This window comes from Arvicola amphibius, chromosome 11, assembly GCF_903992535.2.
Source record: "Arvicola amphibius chromosome 11, mArvAmp1.2, whole genome shotgun sequence".
In the NCBI taxonomy this organism is placed as follows: domain Eukaryota; kingdom Metazoa; phylum Chordata; class Mammalia; order Rodentia; family Cricetidae; genus Arvicola; species Arvicola amphibius.
In genome coordinates this window covers 71780986-71797271 of record NC_052057.2, presented here as the reverse complement: position 1 = coordinate 71797271, position 16286 = coordinate 71780986, and the positions used below count along the sequence as shown (strand labels likewise).

Genomic DNA, 16286 nt, shown 5'->3' with positions numbered 1-16286 from the left:
ATTCTTAGTATCTTTCTGTCACTAGCCTTACTCAGTCACATGACCAAGACTAACAGGAAAGAGGTCAGAGCTCACTTAGAAGAGAAACTAACAATAAATAATAAGCAAAGTGGGTCACCTACTGTGCCCAGGAGGATGCAGATATTTTATTGCATGGAAGATAAAGACACACAAGACGGTCGGCTCCAGAGATAGGGGGGAATCTGGGCTCCATGAAGCACTGTTTTGAACTCAACTAAATGGACAGAATCCTTCCCTTGTTACTGACTCTGAAAATGGATTTATGAATGGCGCTTCTTAGCAGGTGGCCCCCTGTTGTGGCTCAGTTACAAATTCAGTAAGCAGCAGGTCCACAAGGGGAAAATGTCTTTCGGACTTCTTCAGTAATACCCTGGAGCTCACCTTTTCCCTCTTTTGATGAGAACTCAGGTTGTGTAGCTCTCCTTGCTGCATTAGCCCCATCCCAGCCTCAGATGGCTTTCGGCAGCCTTATCCCTAAGGGCATTCCTCAGAGTTTGCAGAGAAGGGGTTGATAACATGTGGCACTTCATGGTTCTTTAGAGGTCAGCCTGCCTTTGAAGCTTCGAGGCTAGGTCCTAAGCCTATACAAAAACCAGCCGTTCAAGAGGTCCTGACATCTACGTGGCGGGCATGTGCAAACAGTAAAAGCACATGGAGAGGGGCGGGGGGTGGGGTGGGGGAAAAGCTAGCCCTGAAGAGCACACTGGAAATTATATGTAACCGCCTATCGTACAGCACAGATTGAGGGAGTTAATCTTAGTTAAGGAAGTTAAGGAAGGGTCCAATGGGCACCCCTTAAACGCCAATAAACTAGAATGGGGGCCAGTCCCAAACTCAGCTTGGATTCCTAAGGTTTTACTGAAACACAGCCACTCCCATTCATTGTGTGTACAGTACAGCCACATTTGAGACCCACCAGCCAGGTGGAGGTGTGGCGTGGTCTGTAAAACTCAAAAGACTTGTAGTAAACTTGCCCAGACCCAAGTCTGACAGGGAGAATGGTTAAGTGTCCAGACAGCCATAGCATTAGAGAGCCAGAAATGTCAGGTGTGACAACGGTCCCAGCCCCGCTGGGGGAAAGCAGTCACACCCTTTGGAGGAAATGACCAACAGGGTCCACAGTGGACCTGGAAAGATGGGGAAACCATGCAGGAGACTCTCCAGCCATGAAATGGATGCTTTCAGGGACAGGGTATAGCACAGACATTAAAGTGTCAGGGCGTTAGGAAGGTTGAGAACCACTGCTCTAATACATGACCTAGCAGCTGAAGAATGGGGTACAAATAAAGCAGTAAGAAATAAAGCTTAGAGGGAAAATGGTTGCAAAATATTGGGAATCTCAGTGAGTCAGTACATAAGTAGGGTAATAAGAAAATATGATCACTTGCACATGGGAAAGGGTTGGGCTATTCCTCTCTACAGCTAACAAGCCAGCATTGATCTAACAAAGCAAAACTTTCACCAGGCAGAATGAAAGTATTCAGGCCTGACTCACCTGCCCATTAAGGCCACAGGAGCCTCCTCCATGAGCTCAGCTATGAGTGGAAATAAATGTGTCACCAAGGTGCGATGTCATGAACCGGACCTTAGAGAAGTAGCAGAGGTAGCGTTCCCACAGAGGCACATAGAAGCCACCCTGTTGGTGTTCATTCTTATTGATCCCCTCTATTAAGATCAGCCATATGCAGATGTCAATTTGATTGGCCCACGAATAGTGTAATTTCACGCTGTCGAACTCAAGGTTTAAAGAGAGCCATCAGAGAGATAAGTCCGCACTTGCCCCTGGTGACAGGGTAAATCCCTTGACAAGCTAAGACTTCACTGCCATGAGCCCCTCACACCTGGCGGTTCTGCAAAGAATCCATCTGGGCTATCATCTTTTCTAGATGTGCAGTTTTGCTCTGGGCAGATTCCAGGTGGGAGGGCACTCCTAGCCTCGGGGAATGAGCTTACAGTCAGTGAGAGATTCTGTACCCCTAGTCCTTGGGATTTGTGCACCCAGCGTGTGGAGAGAGACCCACATGCCTCCAGCAGGCCACAGGAGCCTTGATTCCCTGGCTGTCTTCTTGCACAGGTCTCCCTGACTGCTGATAGGGGGAGGGAGGGAATGAGTGCCCAGGTTCAGAGTTCAGTCCTTCAACAAAAGGAGCAAGACAAATTGAAGACAAGCTGCAGACTGCGAGGCATGGTAGCTACTGAATGGCTGGCTCCCTTAGTGAAAACATTAGCGAAGCGGTCAAGCAATGGGCCGTTAGCAAGTGGAGGGCTCTGCAGAAATATTTGGCAGGCCCTGTGGAAACAGCATGGAGCTGGCCTCCTGCACGGGAAGCTAGTCATGTGGACGTTTTGCTTCAGGTCTTCCTAGGTGGCCAAACATCACCCGTTCCCTTTCATGCAGCCCTGGGCTGTGGCTGTCTGACCCTCTTACACTGGGGAGAGTGGATCAAGTTTCCATGGTGTTTGCTTCTCTGACAAAGAGAGGGGCCCATTCAAAACCAGCACACTGGCTTTACAAACCGAGGGTAGAGGTTATGCCTCCCAACTAAGAATAGGAGCGGATTATCTCTCCCTTGTTCACATGGGGGTCCTGTTTAATCAGACAGTAGCTCGGCCTGTCTTGGCCTCCAAAAAATTCAAGAAAAGCTCCAACAAGGAAATCCACATAAAACTCTTACCACGAAGCCCTTCACTATGGCAGAGCCTCTCCTAAGCTTTCAGGAAATACTTCAGGCCTCATGCTCCCCATGCCCTGTGATAATGCGCCCCTGCCACCCACTGTGGCCCATCAACTCTGGAGACTGTTTTTTAATTGTTTTGTTTCAGTAGGTTTTTCTTTCGTACTTCACACACACAGAGACAGGAGTGTGGGAGTGTGGAGCTGCTAATTGGAGCAGTAAAGAATTGTCTCCTCTTGGGGCTGGAGAAAGAAAGGCTCAGCAGTTAAGTGGCCCTATTGCTTTTCTCAGAGGAGCCAGCACCCAAGTCCAGGAACTGCCTGTAACTCCAGCTCCAGGGCATTCAATTTCCCTCCTGGCCTCTGATGAGGGCACCTGCAGTCATGGGCACATACCACACACAAGCACACATATACATATACAACGAATCTTTATAAAATGTTTTGACTTAACAAGAATCTGTATTTTTATCCCTTTTACAAAAATATTAAAAGTTATACTTATGAAGATGAAAATTTTTCAATACTCCACATAAATTTCCAATTTGGGCAGACTTGTTTCCTTTTCTATAAACCTACTCCATTCTTTCCACTTTATGATGAACCCCTGTATGCCCAAATTCCACTATGGATCCTGCCTCAGCAGCTTTGCCCCAACTCAGAGACAAAAGCCTCTCTCGTTAGCTCCTAGGGTGAGGAGCTTGGCTCCTCATCTAGTTGTAAAATTAAATCCTGTTTACCAAATGAATAATGTTGACCTCACCAGCTAGCTGACATGAAAATATTTTTAACATAGCGCTAGGATTCTTCAAGAGTTCACAGAGCATCTAGCAAGTCTCTTGGTTCCATAATTTTTTAAATTAAAAAAAAATGAAGTCCCATGTGTTCATTTGAATGAAAGCCTAAATGGCTTTGTTCGGGACACAGGACGGGTTTGGGGCAAAGCTGGCATTAGGTGCCAGTTTTCCTTGTCCCACTTGCTCCTCCCACTATACCAGGCCATGTCACAATTCGCGGCACAGCCACAGTGAGTGTCAGAGTGGATCTCAGATATTTGCATAATTCCAATTGGCATTTCCAGCATCATTAAACGATTCTCTCTTTTTATTGTATGCCTACAGTCAAGATCATTTGGTCTTACTCTGCATGTGTTCAAATGTTATCTGCCTAAAGATATCTGAAGTCAGGTGGGGCGTTTCTCCAGAAAGTCAATTAAAGTAGATTCAATTTTAATGAAATTGAAGATGGCATGGCTTGGGAGCGTGGGTATAAAGGTTACAATGTGATGCAGCAAGTGTGTCCTAAGCCTGTAGAGCGGCTGCACAGAGCAGTGAGACCTGACTTGCCACTTCTGTAGAGCGGGCTGCGCTGAGCACTGAGACGTACTTGCCACTTCTGTAGAGCGGGTCCGCTGAGCAGTGGGACCTGACTTGCCACTTCTGTCAGTGACCTTTTCTCTTGATGTTTGCGACTAGAAAACAAATAAAGAACACAGATGTTCAACACATCAACAAAAGAAAGATGTTTTCACCGGACCGACGACACAGGCCATCAATATTTAAAAGGAACCACGCGGTTCGCAACTCCCCAATATGGATTTAATATACAACACATGTATTTCTTGAAGCCATTTGTTGGCTACTAAGGATCATTCTTTTTAAAATACCTACCCACCCAAAGAGAAAGGTGGCATCGCTGATTTTTCAGAACCCTTTGTCCTACTTTTGCCAGCCAGTGACACTGGAAAGTGACTCAAACCCCAAGGAAAATTGGCAGACTGAACTTGTGTGCGGCCAAGCGGGTGATGCTGTCCCAAGCTAGAAACCCAAAAAAGTAAGACCAGGGGAAAAAAGCATGCAGGGCAGGGAGTCCTTTTCAGGCAAATATAGCCAGGAATAGCCTGTGGGGAGCTACAGATGTGTTTCTGAGATCCACAGATCTACCTTGCTTGAAACGCTCATTTTGCAGGCAGAAATTTTCACCAGCCTGGCCATCTGAGACAGTGGCCCCTCTGAAATAGATTCCGGGCTTGTTTTTTTGTTTTGAAGGATCAGAAACTCAAAAATGGTGATCTGACCCTTTGTCCTCTTGACTTTAAAGTGATAATCAGTATTTCACACTTTTCTGTGATCCATCCAACGGGCTTACTAGGGTGTTGCTCTGTATTTGCAGCTTAAATCTATAGGCAGATGGGTGGGAAGTTCCTTAGCAGGAAACAGAACACTTTAAATTGGGTAAAAGGCTAAAAGTGGGAGGATTCCCTTTTGATAGGGAAAACTTTGCCAGCCTGATCTTGTAACAGCTGGGCTTTGGTAACACCTGGGGTTTGGGACCTCTGTTTGGGAGCTTGGGTCAGTGTAACAAACACCACAGACACAGAACAGTAGCCTTGAGCTACTACTTGAGCTACTGAGCAGGACACCCTAGTGAACTAGCCTGGCTACCTGTAAGCAAGAGTAGAATGGGATCCCAGAAGCAGTGTTCAATAGTCACAAAAATCTGCCAACCCTCACAAGAAGTTCTGCAAAGTTATTATTCCCATTGTATAAATGAAGAACCTGAGGCATCACCCCCACGCCCCCCAAAAAAAGAACTGTCCAGAATCATATAGTAGCACATTGCAAAATTGGAACAAAGAATTATATCTGACTCCCAAGCTTTACAGACAACAGTTTTCTTGTTTTAAGGAGTTCTCCACTTCTCCTAGTGAAGCTGTCCCTGCGGCAGCTCCAGACCCTCTTTGAGTAAGTTGAAGTCAGTCCTTAGGCAAGCAAGCCTTAATTATCACTGGGGCGGGGGGGGGGGGGGGATGGACAGAAGGCTGCATCTTCAAGGAATTTGGCAGACCTCAGCAGGGGGCAAACACAGTCTTTGGCAAAAGATCACTTTTCCACAACGTTGTCAATCCCAGCAATCCGGACCCTCCACCTGCAGGTCCCTGAACAGCTGTTGTTTGGAGACTCGGGGGAGCAGTGGCTGTCTGCCTTCCTTTAAAAAGCAAATGTGTGCCCCAGATCCCTGCTACCCGCTGGGATCCCACCTGGAATGTCATCCTCCAAGCTAGAGGTCATCTCCCATATTGAGAAAGTCAGAAAACTACAGGGAGAGGGGTGGACAGCTTTGACAACAGGCCCTGAACTCTCCCTTTTAATATAAGCCAGATTTAACATATGTCATTCGGTAAATCCGGGAGTCCTATTTGAGGCTTGTAATTTGCTGCAAGCTTCCCGGCTCCTCAAAGTGAGGTGGGGCTGCCCTGAGCACATCAAGGTAGCTGGTGGAAGATGTAATTTGCCCACTGTGAGCCTGCATGTCGGTTCCCTATTGTAATTTTTATTTGCGTTGAGGTTTTGTGGTTTTTTTAAAAAAAAGTGAACTAGATTTATTTTTAAATTAAGCCGACCTAACATCAAAGGCAGTGAGGGGACGATACGTATTATACAGAACCCCTGTGTAATCTCTTACAGCTGTATTCCCTTTCGGACCACAATTGGTAAATGGCTAGGAGACCTTTCATGACCAATATGCTGTCTTTCTCTGACCTCATACCCCCCCCCATGGGTGCAAAACCCTTGCATGGGGATTTTAAAGCCCCTCTGCCCTTCTCAGCTTCTAAGTCTAATCCTGTTTGTAACGCGCCCTTCTGCATAGACAATGAGAAAGGCAGACTTCAGTCCTTGCCGGTGCCCGCTTCCCACTGTGACCCATTTCTAGAAAGGAGGACTCCTTCCAGGTCAAAACTCTGGACCAGTTGGTTCCAGAATCATCTGGAGCAAACATTGATACTGAAAGTTTCTTTTTGACAGAGTCTCAGAAAGGGAAAAAAAAGAAGGGATGGAAATTTCTCTTGAAAAGCATGGCAGATAAAGCTCAGAGAATCTGCCGTTTAATATTAGAGGATTGTTTCAACCCAGACATTTACATGAAAAGAATGTGCTTACTGACCTGTGGAGGAAACTCGCAAGCTCTGTTCTCCAGTCTTAGAGGAATGCCCCTCAGCCCTTCACAGATGTACAAGCAGACTGTCCCCTTTCACGCTTAGGCTGTCTTGTCCCTTTAGTGGGAACTCATGTTCTCTACCAAGCATCGTTAGTACTTTGGGGATGGTGTCTTCAGAGCCTAATTAGGGAGTATGATAGTTACCGGTAACAAGCTGATGCTTGCTGTCACGTCAGACTTTCAACAGTGTGAATGGGCGCTGCGACCCTCCTGGCAGGAGAAAACGTGAAAGACAGGTGGCCTTTCTGTGGCTCAGTGTGCACAAGAGCATCCCCGAGCACAACCATGCAAGTGTCCTGTGGGAGGTTCATAGTGTTACTAGTTCAGTGTGGTACTCGCTGAGGTCTCCTACATGCACCTGACTGTTTCCAGACTCCACTTCAGACTTCCTTGTCTATAGTCTTTCAACTCTAGACTTCTACTCCCAAAACAGAGACAGGGAAACAGACCCCCCACTCAATACAGATGGTGCTTTCTCTGTGCAACTGGCTGTTTGGAAATCTGTGCTTAAAAACTCTCAGACTGAGAGAGCGCCCCTTGCTCATCCCTTTGTTCATGTTGTTGAAGTATGTGAACTACGAAAATCCAGACTTAATTCCACATCTTTGCTAAACTTTGCAAATTATTTGCCCGCCTTGGTTTCCTCATCTATAAAATAGTAGTAGATTATTAAGGACAGTAAACCTGTTAACCAAAAGAACTGAGACAATCAAATTAGTTAAAATATATATATACATATATATATATATATATATAAGTTGCATAATACTTTACAGTAAATCCACCTTCTGTGAGCTTTAATAGCCTGTGAAGAGCAGGTTTGAACGAATGAGTAATAGTGTCTCGGTATAAGAATCTTGCTAACGCTAGGCAGTGGTGGCACACTGCTTTATCCACAGCACTCGGAAGGCAGAGCAGGCGGATCTCTGAGTTCAAGGCCAGCCTGGTCTACCAAGTGGGTTCCAGGACAGTCAGGGATATACAGGGAAACCTTGTCTGGGAAAACAAAAACAGAGCCAAACAAACACAAAAGTATCTTGCTAACAGGCCTGTGCTTCAGATGCCTGAGATGGTAGCATCTACGGGAATCAAGGAAGACTTTAACAGGACCATTTTGAGTCCCCAGGGCTGTGTAACTGATGCCACTAATCTCTGTGACCCATTGTATGTAGGTGTGAACAGGTCTATTCTACAGCAAAAGGACCCACTTCTCTATAGTTAACAAAACCCTTGTGCCCTACCCCTACTGATTTCTCTACGAAGCAAGTATTCTATTGACAAATGTGTAAATTGCAGACATAGTCTTGGCTATAGTTCCAGCAAATACAACTGAATTAACAGTTTTAATATACACCATGAAGAACAAGCAAATCTCTTGAAGGTGTACAAGTGGTCGATAAGATTATCTTAAAGATTAATGTGTTAAAATTGTAAGTCAGCATCAACCCACATAGATTGCTGGTGACTGTATTTATTAGGCTCATTAGCAATAGACATTTCATGAGCTAGCAGGAACATCCTGCATTTTCATTTTATCTGTAAACCTGAAACAACCATCCTCATCACCATGTGCTGCTCACACATTTTATCCACGGAACCCAGCTGAGCTTGCATTAATCGCATGCTCAGTCAGAGTATCATCGGCTTGAATTTACATCCCTACAGAGGATGTGTACTGCTTGGGATGGTGAAGGCTACAGACAGTCTCAGAACTCAAAGAGATCTCATGATGCTAGAGAGAAAAATACTTTAGCAGTGACTAAATTCTCTCTCAGAAGTGATTCTTTCACAACCTTTAGCTTGAAATGCTTCCCCAAATGGCTAAGCTTTTGTAAAAATGTGTATGTGATAAAACTGCTTTCTGCATGTTTTCAGCACTCCAAGCTATAATTATGCACCGAACATGGACAAACACTGGATCATGCAGTACACGGGCCCCATGCTGCCCATCCACATGGAGTTCACCAATGTCCTCCAGCGCAAACGACTGCAGACCCTGATGTCAGTGGACGACTCTGTAGAGAGGGTAAGGCCACCTCTTCCCTCCACCCTCAGCTGCAGGTTTTCATCTAACTTCCTCCCATAGGTCCGTTCGAGTCGATCCAGCCTTTGTAACGTTGTGTTAAGGGAGAGACACGTGTGTTCAGTGACATCCTCAGCCCTGTCCCCTTGTCCTCTTTCTTTGAGTCTGCTTCTTAAGGCGTCAGTAACAAAGAACTGAAAAATTAAAATATTATAAATCAGGGTCCATAAAACCCTTAAAAGCTTTCAGAAATTAAACAAATCATGTCAGTGAGTAAAGCAGATTTAATATAACGCAGTAGAGACTGGCGATGCTTGGGGTGAGAGTAAAAGCAAGGCCCCTCCCTAATGCAAACAGCAGCCAACCAACTCGAGTCAACCTTGGCAGTACAAAAATGGAAATTAAGTATGATATGTTTTCTGGATTTTGGCTGTCCTGGAACTCACTTTGTAGACCAGGCTCGTCTTGAACTCACAGAGATCCATCTGCCTCTGTCTCGAGTGCTGGGATTAAAGGTGTATGCCACCACCTTCTGGCTGCTTTCTGGCTTTATAAGAAAGACTGAGTCTGCCCAGATTGGGTCTTCTCTACACTTATAAATTAAGTAAAGGATGAAATAAAGGATAAGGATTAAATGAAAGTGATGGAGTTCAACTTTGCTTTAGTCATAGATTTTTCAAAGTGAAATCCAGAGAGTTTGTTGGGATAGGCTGTTTATGACTTTGTTTCGTTGTTTGCTTCTTTAGCAAACAGGAAGCAAATTGTGTAAACAGAATATGCTAGATTAAAAAAAATTAAAAAAGGTTTTTGACTGTAGTGTGGGATATTTCCCCACCGGGATCAGAAGTATTTTAAAATGTACATGGTATCCCTGTTTGCAGCCTTACTAAAGCAACTCTTGGCTTTTGAAAAATGACGGGAGTCAGGCGTGGTGGGGGCACATCTTTAATCTCAGCACTTGGGAGGCAGAGGCAGGTGGAGCTCTGTGACTTCTACACTAGCCGGGTCCCTGGGGGGAAGCTGTGGCAAGGCTGTGGCGTGTCACCGCCCATGCAACACTTGGGTCTGACTTGTCTTGCACTCTGTTGCAGCTGTACAACATGCTGGTGGAGACGGGAGAGCTGGACAACACTTACATCATCTACACTGCTGACCACGGGTACCACATCGGACAGTTCGGACTAGTCAAGGGGAAATCCATGCCATATGACTTTGACATCCGTGTGCCTTTCTTTATTCGTGGGCCAAGCATAGAACCAGGGTCCATGTACGTATTTCTTTGCAGCATCTAAGATAATTCAGATCCTAATCTCAGTGTCTGGTTTCTTTCCATCCAGAACCAAAGAAGAAAGACATAGGTGTTGGCAATGTACCTTCCCTGCCACCTTGTAACTCAACTATACTATTTAAAGGATCAGTGACTGATTCTCTCAATCTGAAAAAAGGCCATGTCCTTTTGCCCTGTGTATATGGCCAGTGTGTGCTCTTGAAGAACACCATCCCTCTTTGAATCAGAGATTCACTGTCACTTTTTATAAAGCCCAATGTCATCTTCTTAGCTTTTAATCCAGAGTCTAAATGCCTGGTTTTATTTTAAGAGCAAAGAGACTTAAATGAGTTGTTTCCGTCACTGAGACAAGCCCTGTATCCCTTTCTCTGCCGATGTCCTCCTCACAGACACAGGTGCCCATGCCCCTTGCCTACCATATTAACTTGCTTTGTAGTAAACTGAGATCATATGTGTGGAGAATTATGGAAGTGGCAAAAGACAAAATTGGAATTAGAATTCCAAACAGTATCTATCTACCCATGGACTCAGGCAAAACCAAGAAGCCATACGGGCAGAGAGAACCTTCCTATAGTTTTTTCCATCTTTTTTCCTATTTATCTATTCCTTTCTTATACAATGCATCCTGACCAAAGTGTCCCCTCCCTCCAGTCCTCCCAGCATGCACCTTCCCTTCTACCCCACACTCACTGCTTCTCCATTACCTTTCAGAAAAAAAGCAGGCCTCCAAGGGTTATCATCCAAAACCACATAACAAGATGCCATAAGATTAGGCACAAAACCTCATCTCAAGGTTGTATGAGGCAACCAGTAGGAGAAAAAGGGTCACAAGAGCAGACAAAATAAAAAGTCAGAGATACACCACACACACTCCCACTGCTGTGAGTTCCACGAGAGCACTCAGCTACACAATCATATGGTATATGCAGAGGGGCTGGTTCAGACCCATACAGGCTCAATGTTTGTCACTGTGAGCCCTTTTGAGCCCTGCTTGATTGATTCTGTGAACCATGTTCTCCTAGTGTCCTGACCCCTCTGGTTCCTACAATCCTTCCTCCCCTTGTTCTGCATGGTTCCCCGGCTTTGCCTAGTGCTTGGCTGTGGGGGAAAAAAGTATAACAACACCACCAAAACCAAAAGACAAGCCTGGTGGTGGTGGTGCATTCCTTTATCCCAGCACTTGGGATGAAGAGGCAGGCAAACCTCTGTGAGTTCAAGGCCAGCCTGGTCTACAGAGCTAGTTCCAGAACAGCCAGAACTACACAGAGAAACCCTGTCTCAAAAAACAAAACAAACAAAAAAATCACTACAAGGAAAGAGAAAATGGAATATATGTTACATGAAAGCAAACAAGAGACTATTTGAATGCCAACAAGAGCAAAAAGGGGTAAGGGTAGGGAAATCAGGAATGTAATATCAAAATGTCATAATGAGATTCATTCTTTGTATGCTAACTTAAAATTGATTTTGAAAATCTATTAGAAACCGTCTGGGTATAGTCATATGTAGTTAGCTTTGTACATTTAAGGTCTCAGTCATAAGGCAAACTAAAAACTGTGTGGTTTCTTACAATATTTACTTCACAGCTTATTTCAAGAGGAGTTCTGGAATATCACATTTTAGAAGAATATCTTCACACACGCGCGTGCGCGCGCACATGCGCGCACGCACACACTCACACACACACACACACACACACACACACACACACACACGTGCCATGGCGTTGGAAAGATGGCTCCATAGTTAAGAGCTTTCACTGTTCTTGTAGAGAAGCCCATTTCATTTGCCAGCACCCATATCAGACAGCCCATAAATGCCTATGACTCCAGCTCCACAGAATCAACACCTCTGGCCTCTGTAGACACCTCACGTGCACATACCCACACGCATGCGCTCGTGCACACACACACACACACACACACACACACACACAGTTAAAAATAATGAGGGGCTAGAGAGACGGCTTAGAGGTTAAGAGACTGGCTGCTCTTCCGAAGGACCCGGGTTCAATTCCCACCACCCACATGACAGCTGACAACTGTCTATAATTCTACTTCCACCCTCGAACAGACCTGCATGTAGGCAAAACACCAGTGCACATAAAATAATAAAAAATTGAAAACATAATAATGAAAGAATTAAAAGCACCAGGTACCAATACACATCTTGCCTGGCTGTGTATTCAAGACACAGTGGTTAGGGGACATCTCTTCAGCCCTGACCCCATTGAAAACCTGCAGTGCCATTGCTGTCCTACCACTCATCCCTCCCTTGGGGAACAGATGGAAGGGAGGGGAGGCTCAAAGATCAATGAGCCAAGGCTGTGAAAAAAAGCATCTCTGTCGCCGTCCTTTAGATCTAGCCTGGAGCCATTTGTCTCTTTCCAGAGTCCCACAGATTGTTCTGAACATCGATCTCGCCCCTACCATCCTGGATATCGCAGGGCTTGACACTCCTCCTGATGTGGATGGCAAGTCCGTCCTCAAACTTCTAGACCTGGAGAAGCCAGGTAACAGGTGTGTCCGCATGTCTCCTCCCAGCCAGCTCCCAAGCACACCATGTTCCCGCTGGTACCCAAAGCCAGCCAGTGCTGAAAACCATGGAGGTAAAACAAGTTTTCCCCATGAGGAGTCCTACAAACTCAGCCCTTCTCGGCTGTTTGTGAATTGTGCATTGATGCCAATGCAGTCATGGTCTGTGGGAAGTGGGAGGCGTTTCTTTAAATAAACTGTTAGCACAGATCCACTTGGGAAAACATCCAGATGCTAACAGTAAATATTATTATTTTGTTTTCAGGTTTCGAACAAACAAGAAGGCCAAGATTTGGCGTGATACATTCCTAGTGGAAAGAGGGTAATTATTGGTTCCTGGGGTGCTTCTGGGAACCGGTTCTAGTGGGAAGCTCTAACCTGTTGGGCATTTTTCCCCTTCTTATTTTGGTTTGCTAAGCATGCAGATTTCACAAACCCCATTGCACGTTTGACTTTACTATTTTACTTTATTTATAAGTGCGTGTGTGCATGTGCGTGTGCGTGTGTGTGCGCCCATGTTACCCATGCATGGCACATTTAGGAAGACCAAAGGCCAAGTTTCAAGAGTCGGTTCTCTCTCATCATAGGTTCTGGAGAGCAAGCCCAGCTGTCAGTCACGCTCAGCGAGCACTTGCCTGCTGAGCCATGGCCCTAACCCCATAGTCTGAATAACTGTCTCTTCCCTGCCAGTTAGCAGGCACGATCACTACAGTAGAATCCTAAAGAGCAAATTGCCCTAAGGTGGAATGCAACCTCTACGTGGGTGTAGATTCATGGTGGCGCTTCTCAGCCTGGATTCTTAGCAAGTCAACTGACTGTCTGACACAGTCTCCAATCAGCCTTGCCTGTACCCTGCTCCATATGCCTTTTTCCTTATGTTCTTTTCATAAGGAACTATTGACTTATATACATTTCTATTAACTCCTATGCATTATTGCCACTGTAATTGTTGCCATAGTTACTTCTGAGGTATCTGTTTGTGATATACATTGCTTTGTTCTTCTCTTTGTGTAAATTTGAGAGCGGGGGGGGGGGGGAAGCATTGATGTAGTTGTTTATTTACAAAGAGAACCTGGAGGGTTTTTGTTTGGTTGGATGGTTTTGTTTGGTTTTTTGAGACAGGGTTTCTCTGTGTAGCCCTGGCTATCCTGGAATTCTCTCTGTAGACCAGGCTGGCATGGAACTCTCAAAGATCCGCCTGCCTCTGCCTCCCTAGTGCTGGGATTAAAGGCGTGTGCACCACCGCAGGCCAGCCGGCAAACCCTGAGTATTTATCCAGAGCTGTGTTTGGAAACAATGCTTTCCTAGAGAGTGGTTGTTCCTCTGCTGATTCTGCATCTTCACAGGACCCCACTTGTCTGTTGGGCTCCCTCAGATGGCAGCAGCATCTGCACCCTCTTGTCTGAAGGAATGAGGAGCTGCTGACAGGGGAAGGAGGGCACGAGGGACTCGGGAAGGTGATGGGGTGCTTCTCCAGTAAGATGCTTTCCTCTTTCTGTCAAAGGAAATTTTTACGAAAGAAGGAGGAAGCCAGCAAGAATATCCAACAGTCAAACCACTTGCCCAAATATGAGAGGGTCAAGGAACTGTGCCAGCAGGCCAGATACCAGACAGCGTGTGAGCAGCCTGGGCAGGTGAGTGCAGCGGCTGTTTTCTCCGCCCCTCCTGGGCTCCCCACCTCTTAAGATAAACAAGTTTCAGGCATCTGTGTATCACTAAAGCTTCCATAGGGCTATGAGGGAAAAACGCAGTAACAGCCCTGCCCCTCCAGGACTGTCGACTGGCCATGCCCGGCCTTCTCATCACTAGCCAGGCCCCTCTGGTTAACAAAGATGGCTCTTGGAGGGATTTCTGTGCCAAAGGGCACCGGCACCATCAGAGTGGGCCATCTAGCTGTGTTCTAAAGATCACATACTCGAGATGGAGATGGCTGCTGAGCAGTGACAGGATGGAACCTTTCCGTCCTAAACAGAAGCAAGAGGTCATCTAACCAGGGTGCATGATGGGATCTGTACCAAAACTGGGAAAGAAAAACAGTCTATATGTTCACTTTTAACTCACAAAAAAGAAAAAAAAAATGGTTTTTCAAGACAGTGTTTCTCTGTGAAACAGCACTGGATGTCCTGGAATTTGCTTTGTAGATCAGGCTGGCCTTGAACCCACTGAGATCCGCCTGTCTCTGCCTCTCAAGTGTTAAGATTAAAAGCGTGCGCCACTACCACACAGTGCTCACAAATTTTTTGATATCAGCTGTGATTATGACATTTAATCTTGGCCAACATATCATCTGTTATCAGTGAGAACGGAAAACTCTATACAATGAATTAACACCACATAAAAGAAAATTGGGCTGGGCACAGTGGCACATACCTTTAATCTCATCACTCTGGAGACAGAAGCAGGTGAATCTCTGTGAGTTCCAAGCCAATCTGGTCTACAGGAATTCCAGGCCAACCAGGCATTCATGCCCTGGAATTTTTCATTTCTCAGAAATGAAAGACATAGAGAAAGAAAGAAGAAAAAGAAGAAAAGTGGGGACATGAGGCCACCAATAATTTTAAAAACTCTTTGGTTGGAAACTGTGCCAAATAAAAGGAAATCTATACAGACTAAAGGAAAATTCCATGTTCCAATGGAATGGCAAAAGAAAAAAAAGAGAGAGGAAGGAAGGAAGGAAGGAAGGAGGGAGGGAGGAAGGAAGGAGGGAGGGAGGAAGGAAGGAGGGAGGGAGGGAGGAAGGAAGGAAGGAAAGAAGGAGGGAGAGAGGAAGGAAGGAAAGAAAAAAGGAGGGAGGGAGGGAAGGAGGGAGGGAGGGAGGGTGGTTGAAGGAAGAGAAGGACAGATACAACTGTCCCTAGGCTTCTGGCTCCTACAGGCTCAGTGTGTGATGTTTGTGTATGCCTACTGACTGGAACTTGTGCATCTTGTCGTCTATAGGCACGGGAATCTCCATCTTATAAACAGATGGCTAGTTTGATGACAAATCTAGTATCTCAGAGGAATTATCTAAATAAGAAAACACAGAACAACGGGTTGGAGAAATGGCGTGGCAATTAAGGGTACATACTGTTCTTTCAGAAGACCCAAGTTCAGTTCCCAGCACCCGTACAGGGCAGTTCCAAGGGGATATGCTACCTTTGGCCTCCTAAGTTAGATGCCTACACTCAGATGCATATGCGCACACACAGACTCATATATACGCACATAATTAAAGGTAACAGAAATAAACCTAAACAAATAAACAAAGTCACTTGCTGCTCTCCAAGATAAATTACCTTAACTAAAGAAAGGGGTTTTTTGCTTGTTTGTTTCTATTTTTTGTTTTTTATATTTTGGTATTTTCAAGACAGGGTTTCTCTGTAGTCTTGACTGTCCTGGAACTATCTCTGTTGACCAGGCTGGCTTCAAACTCAAAGAGATTCGCCTGTCTCTCCCTTCCACATTCTGGGAAATCCTAGGGTAATTTCTTTTTAATTACAAACTTCTCTGAATCATAGAGATCCACATAGTTAGCCAACTTTATCTAAAGATATTAAGCACGAGAAATCGACCACTTAGTTATTATCAAATGGCCTCATTCATTGTGGTCTTACTAAAAGGTCCCCAGTAGGCGAAATGCAATGTTATGATCAACAACTTGATCCCAACTTGCTTGCCTCTCACTTTTCTTGTTTTCAGAGTTTCTTTGAAGGATAAAAGGTTGGGGAGGAAAAGGGGCCCAAGGGATAAAATAATACTTGTATATTT

The 16286-nt window shown here is 45.3% G+C and overlaps 1 protein-coding gene across 3 annotated transcripts in view; it reads left to right on the top strand.

The window, feature by feature from the left end:
* Positions 1-16286, top strand: part of Sulf1 (sulfatase 1) — a 168490-nt gene that overhangs the window by 119452 nt on the left and 32752 nt on the right. For all 3 annotated transcript variants that reach the window (XM_038347546.1, XM_038347547.1, XM_038347548.2), the window contains 5 exons: positions 8570-8720; positions 9809-9984; positions 12396-12524; positions 12805-12861; positions 14044-14173. In XM_038347546.1, coding sequence (XP_038203474.1) covers positions 8570-8720; positions 9809-9984; positions 12396-12524; positions 12805-12861; positions 14044-14173 — 643 coding nt within the window. The remainder of the gene's footprint in view (positions 1-8569; positions 8721-9808; positions 9985-12395; positions 12525-12804; positions 12862-14043; positions 14174-16286) is intronic.